This window comes from Solanum dulcamara, chromosome 7 (assembly GCF_947179165.1).
Source record: "Solanum dulcamara chromosome 7, daSolDulc1.2, whole genome shotgun sequence".
Classification (NCBI taxonomy): domain Eukaryota; kingdom Viridiplantae; phylum Streptophyta; class Magnoliopsida; order Solanales; family Solanaceae; genus Solanum; species Solanum dulcamara.
The window spans coordinates 17,480,924-17,506,273 of NC_077243.1; the positions used below are offsets into that span (position 1 = coordinate 17,480,924).

The window sequence follows — 25,350 nt, forward strand, 5'->3', positions numbered from 1 at the left end:
ATGGGGGATAATAATTGGGATATAAGCGGTGTGATAAGAAATTATAATATTAGTGGAACGAACAATGTTGTAGCTCCTAACTTTGGCTCGGAGACTTTTGAAAATGATAATTGGAATACTTTTGACAGACTTTTAACTGCTGACATGACTAATTTTGATGGCTTATCTGAAATTTTCTCTATAGATTTTTCAATTGCTCACAAAAAAAAATCAGATAACCAGGTCATAATCATGGACCAAAATAATAATCAAGAGTTGTACTTACATCCCATTCAACCAACTCAATTTAGCCAACAAATCTTTCTTCCTCCATCACCAACAACGATAACGTGTGTGCCAACAACAACTACAACATCACAAGAATTGACTGATCTACAACAACAACTCGTGATGCAGGATAAAGGTTATCCTAATTTCACTTTGCCCATGGAGACTCCTCTGATCGAATCTTGTAAAAGGTAACTAGTCCCTCTATTACATTTTATGTGCGTGTCTTTAGAGTTTTGATTTTAGTACTTCTAATTTGAAATCAGAAAAAATCAACCGATAAGGGTTATTTATGAAGTATTGCAAGAGGAACTCACAGATGATAAATGGAAATGGCGCAAGTACGGTGAGAAGTCAATCAAAGGTTTTTCCTTTCCGAGGTTTGCTCTCTTCATTTTTTTTAAGTCATAGAAAAGTTTCGTTCAATTCTCAATTTCCGTGACAAAAAGTATTAAATGTTATTAATAGTAGGTGTAGACACATGTAATATTTGACCAATACTAATTATTATTTTGTGTATGTGATATAACAGAAACTACTATAAATGTAGTACATCAAAATTATGCGAAGCAAAGAAAATTATTGAGAAAAGTCCAAAGAATGAGAACTATTTCTTGGTGTCCTATTCTGGTGAACACAACCATGATCCACCCACAAATCGTAAATCTCTCGCTTTCTGCAACTGTAGTTCCAAACACAAACTTCCAAAAGGCATAAATATTGTTCCCAAAGCATTAAACTTGAATGCATCCTCATCCTCATCCAAGCGTGCTAAGCATTCCAGAGTTGAAGCCTCTTCAATTAGCCTACCTAAATCTACACTTGATATCGAGAGAAATAATAAAATGGTTGTTGTGGCCGTGGAGAACAACAACAATGGTGAAAAGGAGGAAACCGTGAATAAAAATATTCTCATGAAATTTGAAGAACTCCAAGGAGTTACTGCTTCCACCTTACGGGGATGAAAAGGACAAGAGGAATTGATCTTTTTTCCCCTCTCCACCAACTATACTATGTGCAACTTTTGTCCTCTAGTCATGTTTCTGTTTTAGTTATAAGTGGGGTCAGACAAGAATTTTAAATTTGTAGTTTGTTGTGTTGAATCATGTATATCATAGAAAATGGTGCTTTTCTAGATTGCTAGATATAAACCTTTTTCAGCTTCATTATTTTTTGTTGTTCTTCAACGTGGGAATCTGGTCCCTCTTGTAAGTTGTTTTATTTTCTCAAATAGTTCTTTCTTTAAGAAAAATCATCGGTCTTAGTTTATACATGAAATTATACAGAGTATTAGAATATTGCAGCTTCATTTTAGAATATATATATATATATCATTCTTGTGTAGATGAAATCAAGAGATGCCATGATATTACACGATATTGTTAAGGACATCATGATTTTTCTAAAAAAGAACAAGAGAAGAAAAAAAAAAGAATCTGAAAATGAATCACGTCGGAAAGATGGAGATATTCATATAAATATCATGATTGAAACCATTAATGCCTTCAAAAAAGAGGAAGAGAGGAAAAGGTCCATGCGATTAAAAAGCTGAAAGACAAGCTACTGGGCAATCTAGCCAAGGGTTATAGATGAGTTTTGTTTATGCATGCATTAACAAAGTTCTAAGGAATTTTCACACTTAAAAAACCAATTATATGTTCCTATGGTTTCTAAAAATCTCAACCACCTTTTCGACTATCTTATTCCTAATTTTTCATTCAAAAAAGTTCCCCCCTCCCAATATCTGCGTCTTCTTGCTGCGGATTCGTGAAAAGAGCTAAGATCCGCTGCTATTTTTTAATTCCGTACCACGGTACATGATATGATCATATATATCTTTGAGCAAGAAACGTGTGTCAAATATATAATTATAAGTATAGGGATTAACGGAATCCTTTTGGTCTTCAATTAATGTTGCTAAGAGTAACATTAAATGCAATCTCTATGTATAAACTGTTACAAATTTTAATTATTGATAAAAAAAAACTTTGCATAATTAGTGAAGCAATACACTATTTCAATAGTGAACATTGTCTTACTCCATTTTACTTGTCATATATATTTCTTTAATTAAAAGGGTAATTTGACTAAATTATCTTTATATATCTTAATTTAATACTATTTTCTTTTGCACTGTATTAATCTCTAGAGCTATTAATTATTCGAAATGTTGACTTCACTTATCAAAATTGTTTGCAGTCGAGAGGTTTCCTAATGTATGTATGTATGTATGTAAGAAAGGAGGTTTCAGTGCTTAATTAGCTTTGCACTGCAACAAACTAGGGTTCAGTTAATTCTTCTATGTTTTTCTCATTAAATTGATCATACTTGAAAGCTCATTTATGTATGTATGTAAGAAAGGAGAATCTCAGTATGTCTTGTTTCATTTGAGATCATGATTGCTTCAGCAATTGCAGTTAAAAGAGTGGGGTTCTAATGCGAAAAATTTAGTGCACATATTAAAGAAATTAAAATGCGAATACTGCTTGGAATGTGGATATATAGAGAACATATCTTCCTATCTAGATCATATTGTGTTTGTACTGTTGAAGATCAGGGAGGCTGAAGATATGAAATAGGTTGAACAATGTGGTACAATCAATGTGTACATAGTGGCGAAGTCAGAAATTTATGAAGGGTGTCCAAGATTTAATATATACGTATGAAAAATAATTTTTGACCTATATATTTTGTACAATTTTCTATATACATAATATAATTTTTCGACGAAGGGTGTCCGACCGTCCACCCTGAGCTATATGTGGCTACACCACTGCGTGTACAACTGTTAATTGTTATAGAGTTAGAGTCACACTAGGACTGAGCTACTAAAAGTCGACTAGGCTGCAATGACTTATACTAACTGAAACCGACTAGGATAAGTTATACTTATAGTAGTTGTAATCAATCGCTACTCTTGTAAATTGTATATTTGTATTGTATTAGAACTCTAAGTGTAGCAAGATTAGGACTCTACAATTCAATCCTATATAATGAGCATATACTCGACAGTTTTTAATCATCAGTATATTCTTGATTTCTCTTAATTCTTTACGTGAGATTTTTCTAGAATATTTAATTATGTTCTCATAATTTTGCTAAATTTTCAAATTTTTTGGTATATAAATTATCTTTGGAAATAATATTCCTGAGTTGAATTGTAAATGATATTATCGATCCGGTCATAAAAAAACTTTGATGTTCCCCACTTTAATGAGCCTAATTCATTTCTCTTTCTCTGTGATCCCGATTTGATAGTTCATTTGTTCTTGCATGTCATAATATGGAAACAAATAGAAATCCAAGCCAGAAACCAAAATGGAAGAGTGAAAAACACGAAAAGGTCATGGAGAACCACGAGATTTGAATTTTGAATTAGATGCAAATTTTAGCAAAGGCAAAAATATTAGATAATTCTTTTTAACTGTTTAAATCTAGACGGATAGAGTTACTCGATATCTATATATATATATATTAATGATATCCTGAGAGACACCCCGGTATAACCAAGTGTAACAACTAGACTTGTCGTTATTTAAGATCAAAAGAAATCACAAGAATTTTACTCGAATGGGATCCCACCATCCCACCAGAGAGGGATGGTCTCGCCTTAGCGGCGCCGTCAAAGCGAGAGTATGGCCTCTAGAGCTAGAGGTCGTGGGTCAGAACTTAAGTCGCGAATTTCTTATTTCCCCCACTTCTCCCAAGTGTAAGTTAGAGGCGGGGGTTTCTGCAAAACCCTCCAAAAAGGTTGCTCTAGACTTGAGAAGTGGAGGGGAGGGAATCTCATCTTTTGGAAGGCTTCAACCCATGGAATCCAATCCGGTCTTATCTCTCCATGGTTGCTTGGTGCCCAGGTAGACTAGGCTTCTCTTTTCTGAGTAGTAAATATATACCTATTGTGTTGCATAGAAGAAAACTTAAAGATAAATCGTATAACTAAGCCGTGGTCATAGGTCACGGACAGAAATTCGCTTGTGTTAGGGTCTAATTTAAATGTGACCTGGGTTAAAAAGAACTGTAATGATTGGGAAAGTGTGTTAGTTGTGATATTTATGCATACAGACGATTATCTTATAACGGACTTAGTATTGTGTGTAGAGATATATAAACAAGTAGATTTTACAGATAAACCCTAGGGGCTTGGTAGTGTGTGTGTTGGTTTGGTTCTCAGAATTGTATGAAGGGTGTAATTGTGTTAATTATGATATGCCTAAATATGCACTGATAAGGGAAACAGGTTAGTTTTTATATAAATGATTACTTGCTGGCTTGCCTTGTGATGAACCTGTTCTGTTGAGATAATGCTGTAAATACTGAATGTATTTGTGATTGTGGTATGTTTGAATTGGATGTCACGTTCCATCACATAATTGGATTGGGTGTCACGTTCCAACGCATGCATAATTGAATCGTGTGTCACGTTCACATTCCGACACAAATGTGACTGGATTGGATCCCCTGAGAGGGACAAGTATATGTATGTGTGGATGGTTCTAAGAGAGAACCTGATGATATCTGTAATTCCATGTAATATAAGGATAGTAGCAAGTGCGGCATGGATTAAAAACCTATAAACAAACTCTTGAGTTTAGGTGTGTTAGTTATAAAGAATTGTGAGCCTAAACAAACCTATTAGTGGGTAAGATGACAGGTTGTATTAGGCCTTGGTGTGACATATATGTCATAAACGTATGCTATATTTATAGACTTAGAAGTCGAAGTTTCTTGTTGACAGGGAGTTTTATTAGTGAGATTTCCACAAGTAACTGTGGTAGTGATAGTGGTTACCTAAAACTGGGGTAATTAGAGAATATGATTGTGAGATGGATAGACCCATATGTTGTGAGACAATTGTACCAATTAGTGGAGGTTGGGTGAAATCATTGAGCGGTTAAGATTGTTAGGTGAGGACTGTTGGGGTGAATGAACAATAGTAAGGTGGGCCCATAACCCATAGGTCTTAAGTTGTAATCAGGGTGGTAGTAGAACTCTGATGTTTTGAGTGTGGAGTACCTTAAGGGTGGGAGTAAGGAGTGTACCTATTGATTGGGATGAATAAGTTAATAAAGTTGAAATATTATGATCTCTCTTATTTTTCTGTTCATATACTATGCGGTAGGTATCAGATTGAACGATGATGCCTACCAGTACTTGTTGTTTGTATTGATACTACTCTCGTTATGCCACTTGACATAGTCTGGTTGGAGGGTCAGTTATGTCTCTTAGGTGAAAACGAAGGTGATCCTCCAGCAACTTCTATTTTCCTTCTTTATGATAGAAGTTGGGTCATTGTTCCTTTATTTTATTACTACTCTTAGAGCTCTTGTACCTGTTTTAGACTAGCATCCCTGGGTTTTATGTGTCATTTTTTGTACCAGTGTATTATTACAGATTCCTATAAAACATTTGGTTTATTTACTCAAGTTTTGATTTAAAAATTCCGCAATGCTTTTTACATAAGGGGGTTAAGGGTTCTCCTACTTAAGTCATAGAATAAGTGGTCGCACGGCCCGGTGGATTGGATCGTGAGACCAAGTCATCCGGAATACCACCAAGTAAAATGAATAAATAAAAAGGTTTGGAAATTGGAGAAGGGGCAAACAATAGGTCATGACTATTATGTTGGTACTACTTGCTAGGATTCTACACCTCTGATGTTTTCCACTTTGCTTCTACCATCCTCTATTCTTTCTTTGTCTTCCCAAAATTTCATTGATCCCAATTTCAAAGCACCAAAGTTATTGTTAGATATATGCAAGGGTTTCTCTCTCATAATCATGATACCCTATTTGATATATATGTTAATTAATTAAACCACTTCAAATAGTGCATTTTAATTTGACTAATGCTCATGAAAAAGATTTACATACCAAATCTGGAGATGCTTAGTCTTAAGGAGAAGATTGTGACGTTTTCAAGAGATGGAAAGATCATCATTGACGTTAATGACACAACCGAAGCGATTGTCCTATCACAATAACAAAAGTTGGATTTTAATTAGGACGATATTTTGTTGGTGAAATACAAAATTACAAAAATAAAATGAAGAAAAAAAACTCTTCAGGCTGAGGCGCAGATATCTCGCTTTCTTTAAGGAGATTCAAGCTCACTGCAACAAATTTTTTCACCGGTTCAATAGTAGTTCTCTTGACTTGTCTCCTCCAGGATCCAACAACCTTATCACAAAGTAAAACTCAACAATCTCTGGACAAGAGTTGAGTCCAAAGCTCCACAAAAAGAACACCTCCCTTCAACTAATAAGAATTCTCTTTTTGACTAACTTTTATGCACTCTATATTTTCTTGTGTGTAAAAAATAAAGGAAGACCATCTCTGTTTATAGGTGAGGAAGTCTTCCTAGCAATGAATAGGAAGATAATGATGAAGTAAATAGAGAAAATAAATGGCCTAGAGGCTGCATAGGTTACAAGGTATAATAACGAGGGAATTAAAGTGAAGGTCAAATGACATGAACGGCTAGTGAGATGCTGCAAAGGATTAGTAACATATGCACTTACTCAAAAATGGAGTAATGTACCAAATTAATTCCCTAACAGCAGCCAACTGAATTGGCCACTAACGGCAAGCTAGTGCAGCAACTAATGCATGGCATTCCAAGCCACCAACGGCACAACACTAATGACTCCAAAATAAAACAAATTAATATTACTAATTGTTAATATTAAAATGCTAAAGACCAACATATTTGATTGGTGAAATCATATTTACCATGAATTTTTTTAATTTTATCTTCTAGCTTTGCTCTTTTAGTGACTCGAACTCATAATCTTAAGATTGAAAGTGAGGGCGTTTACCATCCGAGCAACTCCGTCTTGTCATATTCACCATGGATGAACAACAGAGAAAGAAAAGTTAAACTTGATTAGAACTAAATGACACATATGTCTGTGAAACTTCTTTTGTGTGGCATTTAAACTAGAGATTATAAAGAGAGGTAAATCAGAATCTGATAACAAAGATTGTAAGAGGTTAATAGCTAGATAAACACAAATATTTTTCAGTAATCCTCACTTCAACGCTCTCTTTGTCATTTTTTTAGTTTTCAAAATGCTTTAGGCCTGTCTCGTAACATGTACTCCTTCCGTTTCAATTTAGTTGTCACGGTTTTCTTTTTAAGAGTCAAATTATATGAACTTTGACTAACATTTTAAGATATATTTTTTTATCATATTGATATGAAAAAAATTGTAATTTATAGTACTTTTCGTATAGTTTTTTAATATCTAATTTTTTACTTTATAATATTAAGTTAATGTAATATAATTTAACTTTAAAAATTAGCCAAATTAACTTTCGAAAAGCGCAACATGACAACTTAAATGAGACGTAAAATGCGACGGAGGGAGTAATAACAGAGTTGAGATTTGTATTTAAGTCGTATATTCTCTTCTTTATTTGACTATTTTTAACCGCAAATTGTATTAACTATATTTTATATAAAAAAAAAACCATCAGACAGAGGAAAACTACAAATAGTAATATTTTTAAACTATAGTTTTGCATAACAACTAAATATCACATGTTTGTCATATTATGTAACATTTCCCTTCTAAGTATTGGGCTAAGCGGATTAATCCTTGTGTCTTCAATGTTTGTGGGAGACATTGAATGCAATCTTTATGTATGAACAGTTACAAATTTTGATTATATTGATATGAAGCTTTGCATAATTAATGAAGCAATGTGTAACACCCCTAAAACGTTGTATGCGGTGTTTCAATTCTCGATGAAAATGATACTGCTTCTATATTTTGGGCATAACTTTTCATAGAATAGTCCAAATTAGGTGATTCAAATTTCTAAATAACTCCAACGGAATTACCTACAACTTTCATAAGACCATATCTTAAGATTCGGAGGATACGTAGTCAAATAAATTAATTTTTGCAAGACATGGTGCTGTGACGAAATGGAGTGCTTGTAGAAGAAAAATCATATATCACGGAAGGATGCTCCAAATCGGTTGATTCTTGAATGACATGAAAGTATACTTCTAGATCTACAATTCATATATGACACTAAATCCTAATTAGGAAGTTATCTTGTTCAAACGCACCTCCAAAAAGGGTATTTTGTTAAAAGAATGTTCATCTCACCAACCATGGAAAGATCTAGATCCATTTGACATCACCCATGACATCAATAATCCTCCATTTGACATCATCCATGAGATCACAATCCTCCATTGAATTTTCAAGATCATCCTTTGTAATTATTTTTATTTATTATTAGGTCCCTCCTCCACAGTTATAAATATCCACCTTATTTCCTCATTTTATTCATCAAGCTTTCTCAAGCAACTCTTCTCTCTATACACTTTTTTACTTATTCTCAAATATAGTTTAAGTTTTTAGTAGTGTAGAAATACTATTCCGGTGATTCTTATACTCTGGGTAATACACAAAACGCTCCGACGAGGAGAAAATGTCACGCCCCGGAAGGGTACCCTAGACGTAACCGGCACCCGAAGGCCATCTCTGACCTCCGAGCGAACCACTTGGTAGAATCACTCATTCATTCAAGCACATTCTATTAGCAGAAAACTCAATTTAAGAAAATACTTCTCATATCATAAGGGCCGAAGGCCAAACATTTACAATCAAGACGATAATCAAAATAGGAATCCTCAAGATGACCGCTCGACCTCCTCACATCTCAGTCTATGAAGCCTCTATTCAAGTCTAAAAGGTGCCAATGACAAGCCCATGGCTACCGATAATCCAAATAACAAAAAAAAAGGACAATCAAAAACTGTACAGGAAGGCCCAATATCCTCCGGGAACTAGGAGGACTCACCGACTGTCTGGAAGTGTAAGTGGATCTTCAACGGGGTGCTGGTTGATGATCTCTAGTACCTGTCTCTGCATCATAAAACGATGCAGCCAAATGGCATCAGTACATGGAATGTACGAGTATGTAAAATGGCCGAATACAACGGATATCAAGGAAGAATCAATCAACTCGGGAGCTCAACTCAAAAGGGGTAACAACTCAATCAAATGTCCTAAGTCCAAACAAGGATATGATTTAGACGGGACCAATCATATACATTTCAACTCAATCTGACTCAGAGTACTATCAACACCTATTTGGGAGTTTCTCTTAACCGACAACCATCACTTATGAGCCAGTGAAAGTACAACAAACCGACGTTGTTGCCGCGTCCGCTCATACCTTGCCAGGGCATGAACGAGTCATCAAATCATGGATCCAATCCAACCAAGTCCTATAATGTCAGGACAAATCTCTTGGGGAAGCATCCGACTTTAACGGTTCCATCCCCCCTACGTTTGGCGACGCAGTTATTGGGTTCGAGTATGGACTATACTCTTGCCCAATTCGGTGCTCGATACTTCTCCCAAGACTCAATGCTCATAAAACTCCATCCAATCAATTCAATCAAATCACATCGACAAGTTTCATTACAACCTTATCAACTCATCAACTCTATCACAATCAAGTCTCAATCTCAAATGCTCAATCTTAATCATATCTTCAAGGAAGTGTTAAAATGCATATATACACATCATCTAGATATAAAATCAATCATTACCTCCATCCATTTGAGAAAAATCTTTATGACTCATCACATCTTCAAGACTTCAAATCAACATTCTTATAATAGGCAACATGCTTAAGAAGATAGTATACTCTATCAAATCTACATAATTAATAAGACCAACAAACATATTTATCAACTCATTCCTTCATCATCTCATACTCATATAAGGGCTCATTTTAGGAACCTCTTAGCTCAACAACATTAACACATCAATAATTAAATGAAATGGGAACAATACTCATTCAAACATGTACCATACCAAGAAACTCCATTTTCATGGATATCTAACCTTAAAACAAGAATAGGGCACATGGGTGGACTCAACCTATGTTTTGGTTAGCCTTACATACCTTAGTGAAGACTTGAAGAAAACCTTGAGATTGGGTCTTTAATGGAGGACTCTAATCTTGAAGCTTCTTGGACTCCTTTGTTGGAAATGGAGAAGAAGAGTAGAGAGAAGGGAGAAGAGCTCTTAAGGCTTTTTAGAGAGAGAGTAAGGGCTGCCAAAATGAGTTCCCAAAAGGCCAAGGGCTACATATATATAATTGGGTAAGTTCCCAAATTGCCCCTCCTCAAAATGTTCTGAAAATAGGCTAAAACGCCCTTGGCGCGATAGTGGCGCGTCGCGCCCTTACAGCGCCAAGGCCAATTTCGCCTAAAACCTGCACAACTTTTAGTGGCGCACCGCGCCAGGGACCAAACTACTGAGGCATGTTCTTGGCGCGATAGTGGCGCATCGCGCCCTTACAACGCCAAGCCTATTGTTCTAAATTTTGGGAATTTGGCCCCAAAAACCCTGCACACTTTTAGTGGCGCGTCGCGCCAGGGACCAAACTACTGAGGCATGTTCCTGGTGCGATAGTGGCGCGTCGCGCCCTTACGGTGCCAGGGCCATTTCCCCAGCAGTGGTAACCCAGGACAAAATGAAATCCCTGTCGTGCTAGTTTGTCTTCGGATCGTCATATCTTTTGGCCTCGAACTCCAAAATCTACGTTCTTGGTGGCGTTGGAAAGAAGACTCGACGACCTTTAATTTGATAGGTCGTGGGCCACCCGGATTGAAGTCTTTCAAACGATAGGGTCATTGATAGTCGACCCTTATATGAACTCGTCCTAAACTTAGCCACGACGGATCTTTTGGACTTAGCTCGGTCCTAGGGGTCCTCAATGACCCCACATCACCTCCAACGCTCTTAAACTCCTCAGGGACTCAACTTAACTCAAGCACGTACTTTGAAATAAATACGATAGGCCCCACACGTGCACAAATAATGCCCGAATCTTAGGGAAAATTTTGAGGGGTGTTACAGAAAAGGCTAGGGGTTCAAGAGTGGTCATTGAGTTCTTCAATTCGGATTAAAGCTTCGAATTTCAGGTATGTAAGGCTATTCATAGCATTGGATTGAGATCGTCCATGCGCCTAATATTTAAATTCATTATAATTGAGTTATAGTTGAGTTTTATCCAAATATTGAATCTAAATGAATTAATTCTTCTTCTATTGAGTTGGATATATTTATGCATTGAGATTATTATTATTTTTATCTCTCATATTATTGGAATTATTGTTCGTGGCTACTTTTCCATTAACCCTAATTGATTTGATGTTCATGAATATTTGTTTATGCATGTTTTGAGTAAAGATATTGTCTTTTAATATTCATTGACAAAAAGGGTGATTTGAATTAATACTATATATGTATTGTCACGCCCCGAAAGGGTACCCTAGGTGTGATCGACATTCAGAAACCATCTCTGGCTTCCGAGAGAACCACTTGGTCTCATTACTCATTTGTTCATCAGCGGAAGACTTAAGAATACTAATGTGGGTTGTCATCATCAACATCAAAGGAAAAATAAAAAATTCTTAGAAGAAGTAGTTTCTAAGGAGAACTACTCCGATTACATCATCAAACTCTGTCTATGAAGCCTCTAATATTCTTAGATGGTGCCAATGACATATACATGACTACCTTAAAAGAAATATAATACTCAAAAAATAATAAAAGGATAGAGAGTTCCTCCGAATACAAGAAAGACTCACCAAATAGCTGAAAAATAATAATCTTCAACGATGCGCCTGTTGAGGATCTCTAACACCTGTATCTGTATCATAAAACGATGCAGGCCGAATGACGTCAGTACGTGGAATGTACGAGTATGTACAATGGCAGGAAGGTAAGGACATATATCAAGAAATTCCTCTCAGGAAAACTTAGCTCAGAACTCAACATTATCTCAACGTTAATAAGTAATACAAATTTAAAATAATAATAAGAAATACTTACTCAGTTGAGAGTTTCTCTAACTGACAACCATCACTTATGAGTTAGCGATGATACAACGAAGCGATGTCGTTGCCACATCCATCCAATACCTTGCCAGGGTAAAGGACATCACTATCTTGGATTCACTCATCAAAGTCCTCTTTTTGGGACTTAAGAGGCATAGCCTCCATCCTACGCTGGCTACGTAGTTCTGGGGTTTGAGTTAATTAAACTCTTACCCAACTCGGTGCTCAATACTACTCTCAAAATATGTGCTCATATTAATCTCATCATCTAGTCTCATTGGACTTTAATTTAAATCATCAAACTCATCTCATTACCTCCTCATCAATCTTTACAAACTTAGCCCCGACGGATCTTTTGGACTTAGCACGGTCCTAGGGGTCCTTTATGACCCCACATCACCTCTAACACTCTTTAGTTTCTCAAGGACTCATCTTAACTCAAGCACATACTTCGAACTAAATACGACAGGCCCCACACGTGTACAAAGAAGGCCTGAATCTTAGGGAATATTTTTTGAGGGGTGTTACATTATCTCCCCCTTGGGATCATTCATCCTCGAATAACGAGCAACCAAGAATGGACTCAGGATACAAATCATAATCGAAATTTCAGTCATTCAACCAATCACATTCTCAAACAAATATCGATCAAAACTCAAAAAGGCAGAAATGAATTCAAGTCAAGGAAATGGACATTACCTCCAACATTATCCTCGGTAGGCACGAATAGATGTGGATATCTAGATTTCGTGGCTTCCTCCGCTTCCCATGTGGCTTCCTCAACAAGCTGATTCCTCCACAGGACTTTGACTGAGGCGACCTCTTTGTTCCTCAATTTGTGAATTTGGCGATCAAGAATTTGGACCGGAACCTCTTCATAGGATAAGCTATCCTTAACTCCAACGCTGTCAATGGGGACTACCAACGAGGGATCGCCCAAGCACTTTTTCAACATTGAAACATGAAACACCGGATGAATAGAAGCTAGCTCTGAGGGTAACTCCAACTCATAAGCAACACTCCCAATCTGCCTCAAAATATGGTAAAGACCAATATATCGAGGACTGAGCTTCCCTTTCCTTCCAAACCTCATGACACCCTTCATGGGTGATACTTTCAAGTATACCCAATCACCCATCTCAAACTTCAAGTCTCTCCTCCTTATATTGGTGTAAGATTTTTGGCAGCTTTGGGCTGTCTTTAGCCTATCTTGGATAACTCTCACCTTCTTCATGGCTTGGTGAACAAGGTCAGGCCTAATCAGCTCGGCTTCACCAACTTTAAACTACCCAATGGGCGATCTACACCTCCTCCCATACAAAGCTTCATAAGGAGCCATTTGAATGCTTGTATGATAGCTATTGTTGTATGCAAACTCTATGAAAGGTAAGTGATCATCCCAATTTCCCTTGAAGTCGAGCACACATGCCCTCAACATATCTTTCAATGTCTGGATGGTGCACTCTGCTTGGCCATTTGTCTAGGGATGGAAGACTGTACTCAAGTTCACCCTCGAACCTAATCCCTTCTGAAAGGATTTCCAAAATTGGGAAGTGAATTGAGCTCCTCTGTCTGAGATGATAGACAAAGGGACCCCATGCAATCTGACGATCTCCTGTATATACAACTTTGCATAATCTTCTGTGGTATCAGTAGTCTTAACCGCCAAGAAGTGAGCTGATTTTGTCATTCTATCCACAATCACCCAAATGGAATCATGTTGCTTTCGGGACTTCGGCAAGCCTGTAATAAAGTCCATGTTGATCATCTCCCACTTCTATTCTGGAATTTCTATGGTTTGGGCTAAACCACATGGCCTTTGATGCTCAACCTTCACCTGTTGGCAATTCGGGCACTTGGAAACAAATTCCGTATATCCCTCTTCATCCCACTCTACCAATAGATTTCCCTCAAGTCATGATACATTTTCGTGGAGCCTGGATGAATAGAGTATCCAGAACTATGCGCTTCGGCCATAATCCTCCCTCGAACATCATCGACATCAGGTACACACAATCTACCTTGGTAACTCAACACACCATCTCCCTCTTTGGTGAAAACCATCACCCCTTGTTTGTGAACCACTTCCTTTAACCGAAGGAGAAAGGGGTCCTGATCTTGTTTCTCCTTTACCTCTGCTACAAGTGAGGATGTAGCCCCATCTCGAACGTTTATTCCACCTTTATTATTCTCTTCGAGTCGAATTCCTAATCGGGCTAATCTATGTACTTTCTTCGCTAATTTCCTCCTTCCCTCCTCCACATGGGCAGTGCTACCCATAGACAACCTGTTAAGAGCATCAGCAACTACATTAGCTTTACCTGGATGGTAGAGGATGCTTATGTCGTAGTCCTTGAGTAGCTCAAGCCATCTCCTTTGCCTCAGGTTGAGTTCCCTCTGGCTGAAGACATATTGCAAGCTCTTGTGATCGGTGAATACGTCGACATGCACTCCATACAAATAGTGGCGCCAGATTTTAAGCGTGAATACCATAGCTGCCAGCTCAAGGTCATGAGTTGGGTAATTCTTCTCATGAACCTTAAGCTGTCTCAAAGCATAGGCTATCACCTTTCCCCTCTGCATCAGTACATAGCCCAACCCGACTCTAGATGCATCATAATAGACCACAAATACCTCTATCCCATCGGACAGAGTCAAGACAGGAGCAGTGGTTAGCTTGGCCTTCAGTTTCTGAAAACTCTCCTCACAAGCATCAGACCATTAGAACTTAGCCTTCTTTTGGGTCAGCTTAGTCAATGGTGATGATATGGATGAGAATCCCTATACAAACCTTTGATAATACCCGTCTAAACCCAAGAAGCTCTTTATCTCTGTCGGGGATATGGGTCTAGGCCAATTCTTCACAGCTTCAATTTTTCTGAGCATCAACCTGAATACCATCTCCAGATACAATGTGGCCTAGGAAGGCCACTGATGCAAGCTAAAATTCACATTTGGAGAACTTTGCATACAGTACTTGGTCTCTCAAAGTTTGTAAAACAACTCTAAGATGATAGACATGCTCCTCTTCATTCTTGGAGTAGACCAGAATATCATCTATGAAAACAATCACAAACATATCGAGATATGGTTTAAACACTCGGTTTATGAGATCCATGAAAGCTGCGGGGGCATTAGTCAACCCAAAGGACATGACCAAAAATTCAAAGTGGCCATAACGAGTCCGGAAAGCAGTCTTCAGAATATCACATTCTCTCACCTTCAACTGGTGGTAGCCGGATCTCAAGTCTATCTTTGAGAAACAAGTGGCACCCTGAAGCTGATCAAATAAATCATCTATCCTGGGGAGAGGGTATTTGTTCTTTACGGTGACCTTATTCAGCTGCCTATAGTCAATACACATTCTAAGGGACCCATCTTTCTTTCGAACAAATAGGACCAGAGCTCCCCATGGTGAGACACTCGGCCTAATAAATCCCTTATCTAATAAGTATTTCAACTGCTCCTTCAACTCTCTCAACTCAGCTAGGGCCATCCTATATGGAGGAATTGAGATAGGCTGGGTATCAGGAAGGACATCAATCCCGAAGTCGATCTCTCTATCAGAAGGGACTCCAGGCAGATCTTTAGGAAAGACATCCGGAAACTCGTTGACAATCGGAACCGACTCAAGGAATGGAGACTCAATATTGTCACCTTTCACTCGGACAATTTGATAAACACACCCTTTTGAGATTAGCTTCCTAGCCCTAAGGTATGAAATAAACTTACCCTAAGGCATAATAGGACTGCCCCTCCATTCTATAATGGCTTCGTTCGGGAATTTGAATTTGACAACCTTAGTTCTACAATCAATAGAGGCATAACAGACATAGATCCAGTCCATGCCAAGGATCATATCAAAATCAACCATGTCTAACTCAACCAAGTCAGCCAAGGTATCTCTGTGATGAACTGACACAATGCAACCTCTATAGACTTTCTCATCTACGATAGAATCACCGACAGGGGTAGCTACGTAGAAAGGCTCACTAAGACATTCAGGGATTTTATTGAACTTACTAGCCACGTAAGGAGTTACAAAAGATAGGGTGGCACCCATATCCATCAAAACATAATAGTCAAGAGAAGAGACTCGAATCATACCCATCACGACGTTTGGAGAGTTCTCCTGATCTTGGCGACTACCCATGGCATATAGGCGGTTTGTACCTCCACTCGTACCTGAAGTAGTGCCCCTCTGATTACCCCTAGCTGGTGGTACGGTGGTAGAGAACTGGGCTCTGTTCCCCCATACTGGACACTCTTTCAGAAAATGGTCCATTTGGCTGCATTTATAACAACCAACCCTTCCCACTTTGCATTCTCCCAAGTAGAGCCTACCACACTTGCCGCATGGTGGCTTTCCCCTAGAACCTTGACTTACACTGGCCTGGGATTGAGAACCCTGGGGTCTGAAAGTCTGGCGACTCTGACCCGGCCTATCATACCAGTTCTACGACATAGGTGCACTGGCGGTAGATGAGGCATAGTTGGAAGACCTCTTTTGGAAGAAGGACCTGTTGCCCTTGTTTTGCCTCTGTTTATTCTCATGGACCGCTGATTTTGCCCTCTTGCTCAGGTGATCCTCTCTGTCTTTTCTTTTCTCATCCTCCACCTATTGAGCATACACCATTAGTCTCGAAGTATCCATGTCCGAGATCAACAATGCTGTTTTGCACTCCTTCTTTACATACCTCCCTAATCCGGAGACGAACTTCCTCATCTTTGACCTTATATTAGGAATCATTTCTGGAGCATACCTGGATAGCTGGATGAACTTCAGGCTATACTCTTTAACGGTCATGCCTTCTTGTTTCAGATTCACAAATTCCTCCACTTTCGCTTCCCTCAATTCTCGGGGAAAGAAGTGGTCAAGGAAGGCTCCCTCAATTTCATCCCATCTAGCAGGTTCAGCATCCTCACCCCTACCCTGTTCCCATTAGTTATACCAAATATTTGCCACATCTTTGAGTTGATAAGACACCAACTCAACCTCCTCGATTTCCGTAGCATGCATAGCTTTCAGAATCTTCCACATCTCATCAATAAAGCTTTGGGGATCTTCATCGACCTTAGAACCCGTGAATGCCGGTGGATTCATCCTTAGAAAGTCTCTAATTCTAGTGGCAGCTGATGGCTCCTGGGAACTAGAGCTGAGAGTCGGCAAACTCTGGTTACCGCTTCGGGCAATCATTAGTTGAGTGAGCATTGCAATTGCCCCTTGAAATTCTGCCTCTGATATGGGTGCAGGTGGAGTAGCTGGCACTTGGGGTGCCTCCGAGTATCTCGCAGGTTGGCCTCTAGCCCTTATCGGGCGTGCCTCGGACTGGGGCATCTCGGCGTTGTCAATGTTTCTCTGGCTAGCCGTACGTTTAGAAGGCATTATCTGTAACGTACAAACGCATGAATTAGAAAAGAGTTTTATAGAGTTTAACTCTATCGCACGAGTTCAGAGAATGAAAGAAGTGAAACAATTCCTAATGTCTTATAGCCTCCTGATTATAAGTGTGGTGCATAACACACCCATAAGCAAGACTCTACTAGACACGGCTCCATAGACTCCCTAGGACACTTGAACTCTGTGCTCTGATACCATGTTTGTCACGCCCCGAGAGGGTACCCTAGATGTAACCGGTACTCGAAGGCCATTTCTGACCTCCGAGCGAACCACCTGGTCCAGCCACATATTCATTCAATCACATTCTCTTAGTGGAATTTCAATTAAGGAAATACTATTCATATATGGGGTCGAAGGACAAATATTTACAACCCAACAAGACAATAAAATAAGACTCCTCAAAATAATAGTCCAACCTCCCCACACTCTAGTCTATGAAGCCTCTATCAAAGTCTAGAAGGTGCCAATGATAAGTCCATGGCTACCAACAATCAAGATAAAGGAAACAACAACAACAAAACTATACAAGGAACTCAACATCCTCTGGAAACTAGGAGGACTCACCAACTAGCTGAGAGTGTAAGTGGATCTTCAATGAAGCGCCGATTGATGATCTTTGGTACCTGTCGCTGCATCATAAAATGATGTAGGCCAAATGGCGTCAGTACATGGAATGTACGAGTATGTAAAATGGCCGGAGGAAGCAACATCAAGAAAGCATCAATATCAACTCGGGATCTTAACTCATATATATATACATAACAACTCACTCTAGTGCCCTAAGTCTAACAAGAATAGTTTAGACCGGACCAAATCTCATGCCACTTAACTCAACTGACTCGGAGTACTATCAAGACCTAAATGGAAGTTTCTCTTATCCGACAACCATCACTTATGAGCCAGTGACAGTATAACAAAATGACATTATTGCCGCACCCGTTCATACTTTGCCAGGGTATGAACGAATCAAACACTCATGGATCCAATCCAACCAAGTCCTATAATATCAGGATAAAACTCTCGGGGAAGCATCCGACTTTAATGGTTCAATCCCCCCTACATTTGGCAACACATGTATTGGGTTCGAGTATGGACTACACTCTTGCCCAATTCGGTGCTCGATACTCCTCCCAAGACTCAATGCTCATAAAACTCCATCCAATCAACTCAATTAACTCATATCGACAAGTCTCATTACAACCTTGTCAACTCATCACTCTACTATGATCAAATCTCTCTCAATCATACTATCCGACCAATCTCAATCATATCTTTCAAAAAAAATTTAAAAGCACATTTTTAGCAATATATAGATATAACCAATCATTTACTCTATCCATTTGAGAAATCTTTGAGACTCATCACAACTCAAGACTTTAAAATCAACACTTTATAATAAGCAACACTTTTTAAGAAAATAACATCTTTTATCATGATCCACATAATTAGAACGATCAATAACACATATTTAACAACTCATTTTCATCAACTCATACTCACATAAAGGCTCATTTTAGGAACTTCTTAGCTCAACAACATCGACACACATAGAATCAAATAAATAGGGGACAAAGTTTATACAAGCATAAACCATACCAAGAAACTCTATTTTCATGAACATCTAACCTCAAAGCAAGAGTAGGGCACATGGGTGGACTCAAACCATGTTTTAGATAGCCTTACATACCTTAGTGAAGACTTGGAGAAAACCTTGATGTTGGGTCTTCAATGGAGGACTCAAATCTTGAAGCTCTTGGGACAAATCTTTGTTGAGAATGGAGAAAAAGAAGGAGATGAAGAAGAGAGAGGGGGAGAGGAATTTCTAGGGCTTTTAGAGAGAGAGGGGGCTGGAAATTTTGATCCCAAAATGACCAATGGCAATACATATATAACTTGGGTAAGTTCCCAAATTACCCCTCCTCAAAAGTTCTAAAAATAGGCTAAAAACGCACCTGGCGCGATAGTGGCGCTTCACGCCATTGCAGCGCCAGGCTGAATACGCCTAAAACCTGCACACCTCATAGTGGTGCGCCGTGCCAGAGACCAAACTACTGAGGCATGTTTCTGGCGCGATAGTGGCGCGTCGCGCCTTTACAGCGCCAAGGCCATATTTTTTGAGTTCTAGAAATTTGGCCTGAAAAACCCTGCACAACTTTTAGTGGCACATCGCGCCAACGACCAAACTACTGAGGCATGTTTCTGGCACGACACTGGCGCATCGCGCCCTTACAGCGCCAAGGCCATTTCCCCAGCAGTTGCAACCCAAGCCAAAATGAAATTCCTGCCGTGCTAGTTCATCCTAGGATCGTCATATCTTTTGACTCCGAACTCCAAAATTTACGTTCTTGGTGGCGTTGGAAAGAAGACTCGACGACCTTTAATTTTATAGGTTGTGGGTCACCCAAATTGACGTTCTTCAAAATATAGGGTCATTAAAAGTCGACCCTTATACGAACTTATCCTAAACTTAGCCACGATGGATCTTTTGGACTTAGCTCGGTCCTAGGGGTCCTCTATGACCCCATATCACCTCCAACGCTCTTTATTTTCTCAAGGACTCATCTTTACTCGAGCATATACTTCGAACTAAATACGACAGGCCCCACATGTGTACAAGGAAGGCCCGAATCTTAGGGAATTTTTTTTGAGGGGTGTTACAAGTATCGAGCACCGAATTGGGTAAGAGTATAGTCCATACTCAAACCAATAAACTACATCGCCAAACGTAGGAGGGGATTGAACTGTTAAAGTCGGATGCTTCCCATGGGATCAAACCGTTAAAGTCAGATATTTCCCATTTTATTGTCCTGACATGATAGGACTTGATTGGTTATGGATCCATGATTGTTGATTCGTTCTTACCTTGGCAAGGTATGAACGGATGTGGCAATAACGTCGGCTTGTTGTTCTATCACTCGCTCATATGGTGATAGTTATCGGTTAGAGAAACTCCCAATTGAGTAGATTATGCTTGATATAATTGGTTTGATTGTGATTGTAGATGGTTGAGTTAAATTATGAAACATTGCATAATTTAATTTGTATATCTATTGAATTGAGTCCTTTGACTTTATTGTGGAGTTGATTGCATATGATTGGATTGGATTAGATAATATGTGATTGGATTATATCTGATGAAATATGATTGGATTGGAGTTGATGGTATATATGATTGGATTGGATTGTATATATGATTGGATTGGAGTTGATGGTGTATGATTGAATTGGATTATATATATGATTGGATTGGAGTTGATGGTATATGAGTGGATTAGATTGTATATGTGATTAGAATGGATTGTATGGTATATGATTGGATTAGATCGGATTGTATATGATTGGATTGGATCGGATTGTATATGAGTGGATTGGACCGATTGTATATGATTGGATTGGATCGGATGGAATATGATTGGATTGGATTGGGTTGTATATGATTGGATTGAATTAAATGATTTGATTGAATGATATCGTACATGTCTAGATTGGATTCGATGGTTTATGATTGGTCTTTGTCTAATATGTATTTTTACTTTAGACTTAAGACCCCTTGATTGAGTCTCTCTTATCTTTCTGATTTGAGATATCTGAACTGGTATTATTCTATCTTGAGGTATGTTTCATTCTGCCATATTACATACTCATACATTCCACGTATTGACGTCCATTTGGACCTGCATTGTTTCATAATGCAAAGACAGGTTTAAGAGATCATCAATAGGCGTATCATTGAGAATCTGTTCACACTCAGCTTATCAGTGAGTCCTCCCCTATATTCGGAGGACACCACTTATGTTATTCTTGCGTTGAGTTTAGTCCTTTTCATTCTAATTTGAGGTAGCCATGAACATGTCATTGACACCAATTAGATAGTAGTGATAGATGCTTCATAGACTAGATAGTGATTGGTTGATTGAGTATTTTATTTCCTTGAAATATTGTTGTCAAACTATTTAATGACAGAGATTGGAGTTTGATTTGTTGGCCCATGGCCTTTCTTTCTTTGAGTTAGACTGATGATTTGAGTTGCCCACTAAATTATTTCCTTATTTTTAAAACCTTTCACTGATTTATTGAATGAACGGATGTGTGATTGGACTGGGTGGTTCACTTGGGGACCAGCAATGGTCCTCGAGTGCCGATCACGTCTAGGATATCCACTCGGGGAGTAACAGACCCTTCATGGGATAAAATCTTGTATGTTGCTGTATCAACTTTTGAGTTGCTTCTAGTACACCTCCAAAATAAACACAACTTTTGGCTTGGTTTACTATGAGTTATGATACTTTTGAGAATGTCTAGAAACATTCATATAATAAGGTAGCAGATGGCATGTCTCCTCTGCAAAACAAGAGTAAAACATCTGCAAAACTTAGCTGTATGATATGCTATTTTTGGTATCTTGGGTGAAACTTGAATTCACTATTACATCCCAAAGTTTTTAGTAGCCGGGTAAGGTAATTAATAGCCAGGACAAATAGACAAGGAGATAAGGATCTCCATATCTCACCCCTCTTCTTGCCTTGGGAACTCCACTTATCAGAATAGAATATGATAATGTCCTAATATACTTTATAATCCATGCTACAATCTTTGCAGGCATCTGTATTCAAACCAGTACCTCCTCAAGGAAGTGTCACTCCACTGAATCATAAGTCTTTTACATATCAATTTTAAACATATACCTAGGTGATATCCCTTTCCTCCTATATCCTTTGACTAATTCATGGCTGAGGAGCACATTACCAGTCAATACTCTTCCAGGAACAAAAATAGCTTGACTAGGATCCACTATATAATCCATAACATTTTGGAGCCTATATGTTAACATTTTAGAGATAATCTTGTATATGGTAGTGCAATAGGATATAGATCTATACTCTTTTATTGAATTAGGATGTTGGACTTTTGGGATAAGTGTAACAAATATTTTGTTGATAGGGAGATACATCTCATTTGATTGAAAAACTTATAGGACAACAACAATTACCTCATCACCTATGATTGGTCAAGCTTGTTTGAAAAAATAGGCATTGAAACCATCTCCCCCTGGTGCTTTATTGTTATCAATCTCCTTAAGTGCCATCAGAACATCCTCTTTTGTAAAAGGTTGTACTAGTGATAGTTGTTGAGTCCTTGTAAGCACTAGTCCTTCCCTGAATAGTGTTGGTTGAGTGGTTGGCATGGGGAAGTTGTTTGTCCTAGGAGCTTTTGATAGAAATCCACATCTTCCCTAGTTATTGCTTCTGGATCCCTAATGACAGTTTCATCTTCCTTAGTGAGCATTGTTATTTGATTGTGAGATTTTTTGCCTTTCATACTTGCAAAGAAATATGATGTATTAGAGTCTCCTAACTTGAGCCATTGTATTCTAAATTTTTGTTTATAAATTGCCTCATCCATCAAACTCCACTGATTCAGCTGATTCCTTATCTCCTTCTCTTCCTCAAGCATAATTTGTGGTATTGGACTACTCCCCATTTGGTTTTGTTTGACTGCAGGGTGTCTCCTAAACTGTTGAACCTTTTCTGAGACCCTTACATATTTCTTCTGATTCAATTTCTACATTTCTTTCCTTGTAGCTTTCAAATTTTGTCATATCCCTTTTATTTCTTCACCTTGTATCCTTCAGTTGCTTTGTACTTTGATTTTGAATTCAGGATATTGAGCTATACAATTATAAAACCTAAAAGATTTCTGATTTGTATCTCTTTGTTTCTCCACTATTATGCTACATATTTCTTTCACTATTACTTTACCCGTAACGATCGGAGGGTTCGTTACAACTTTATATCACTACAATCAATGTTTATAATAGTTTATACATAGAGATTACATTCAGTGTTACTTCCAGTAACATTGAAGATACAAGGATTTCCTTAGTTCTAATACTTAGTATTATATATTTGACACATGTTTCATGCTCATAGATAAAAGATCATAAATTATTATTTTTAGCAAAGGACGAAATTCGGAATAAGAAATAAATATGATAATTGAGATATTTATAAACTATTGAAGATACAAAAAAAAAATATAATTGAACAGATTATTATAGCAAATTTAAATTACTTATTCTATCTTTCAAATTAATACTAATCCACAAGAACAAAATGCAGTTTCTTTTACTTCGGGGCTAATCCTTTTTAATTTTACTACCTAACGCAATTAGTTTAAAAGACAAAAGTAATTATATGGAAAACAAAATAATTGCCACGAGATACACACAACATAATCATAAGGAACACAGGCACAAGCTCAAGTATAATAACTTATTGAGAAACAATTAAAAATGTCACTTCTTGTTTGTATTAAATTGAGATGAACACATATTATATGTCAAAAGAAAAAAGTCGGGGGAGATTCAATCTTATATAAGCCGTATATGAGACATGAATTTTGTTACGAAATGAATATATAGATCGACAAAACGAAATATTGTTGAGTGTTAACGAATAATTATACTTACATTTATCGTTCCTTGTACACATACATGTTCAACAATTTTAACCACAAGGAACATGTATCACAATTCACATGCATGATATATAACTAATTCATTTAGGTGTAATTATAATTTTTCTTATCGTACTGATCAACTGATGTTATCTTGTGAAATTCTTAAAGTATTATAAAATATACTATATAATAGATCCACATTGATCAATCACATAAAATTATACTTAATATTTTCTTGTATAATTATTTACTTAGAATTTTATTTTAAAAATATTCACATTATTTTACAAAATCATGCATTACATTACTTGATATACACATGCAATATACCTACAAAATATGTGAGTTCTTTATCCTTCTCATAATTTAGCTATCTATCCTTACCTCATTAATCAAAAAGAACTATCACATGTATATAAATGATTGAGCATATGTGCTAACAGACTAGGAAAAGATATGTAATTAATTAGAAGAACACCTTAACATACTGTTTGGTACACAAATTAGTTACGAAAATATTATATTACAATGATTGTTATGTCAATTAGAAATAAACGTTGATAGATCAATTATTTGGATCACAAATTGGATATATCGAGTGTTATTATAGAGATTGTAATGTGATGAATAATAATATAGTAACTGTTTTGGTAATGAATAATATAGGGTTGTGCGATGAATAATGATACATGAATTGTGATGTAGAAATTACCTATTTTAAGAACACATATGTCTTAAGATATTCTTATCTTTGTAAGTAATTGTAGAAATTAATATAAAATTAATTAATTATTTCCATCTTTAACCTTACTCAATAAATGTAAAGAAAGACTAATATGATGCAAAAGAGAGTAGTGTTGAATTAAGGCCAGAAAGTATATAAGAATAATTTAATCAAATTACCCTTTAATTAATGTTATCTTAAAGAATATGGAAAAAAATATAATACGTAAAATGGACAGAAGGGAGTAATACAATGCTCAATTTTAAAATCAAATATTACTTCATTAATTATGCAAATGATCAAAATTTGTAACGGTTTATACATGTATATATATAGAGAGATTGCATTCAATATTAGACACAAGAATTTTGTTAATCCTAATATTTAAAGTTATATATTTGACACATGTTTTCCGCTCAAAGATAGTTGACTATAAAATTGTCCTTTAGCAAAATTCTAAATTAGGAATAAGAAAATAAAAATGATAGCTAAGATATTTATAAACCATTGATCATATAAAGAATAAAAATCTATACCATCAAATATAATTTAACAGATTACTATGACAAATTACTTATTCTATCTTTCAAATTAATATTAATCCACAAGAATATATAATTGG

General features: G+C 37.2%; 1 protein-coding gene across 1 annotated transcript; it reads left to right on the top strand.

Moving 5' to 3' along the window:
- On the top strand, nucleotides 1-1,232 carry LOC129894560 (probable WRKY transcription factor 27). The gene is made up of 3 exons (XM_055970257.1): nucleotides 1-458; nucleotides 534-647; nucleotides 800-1,232. Exons 1-3 carry the CDS (start codon nucleotides 1-3, stop codon nucleotides 1,230-1,232), a joined length of 1,005 nt encoding a protein of 334 aa, XP_055826232.1.
- The last annotated feature ends 24,118 nt before the right edge of the window (nucleotides 1,233-25,350 follow it).

What these genes read in the sequence shown, in the direction of transcription:
- LOC129894560 (XM_055970257.1), top strand. Translation starts at nt 1, where the DNA reads ATGGGGGATAATAATTGGGATATAAGCGGTGTGATAAGAAATTATAAT. An exon ending in CTGATCGAATCTTGTAAAAG is followed by an intron (nt 459 to 533) that starts GTAACTAGTCCC and finishes ATTTGAAATCAG; the next exon opens with AAAAAATCAACCGATAAGGG. An exon ending in AAAGGTTTTTCCTTTCCGAG is followed by an intron (nt 648 to 799) that starts GTTTGCTCTCTT and finishes GTGATATAACAG; the next exon opens with AAACTACTATAAATGTAGTA.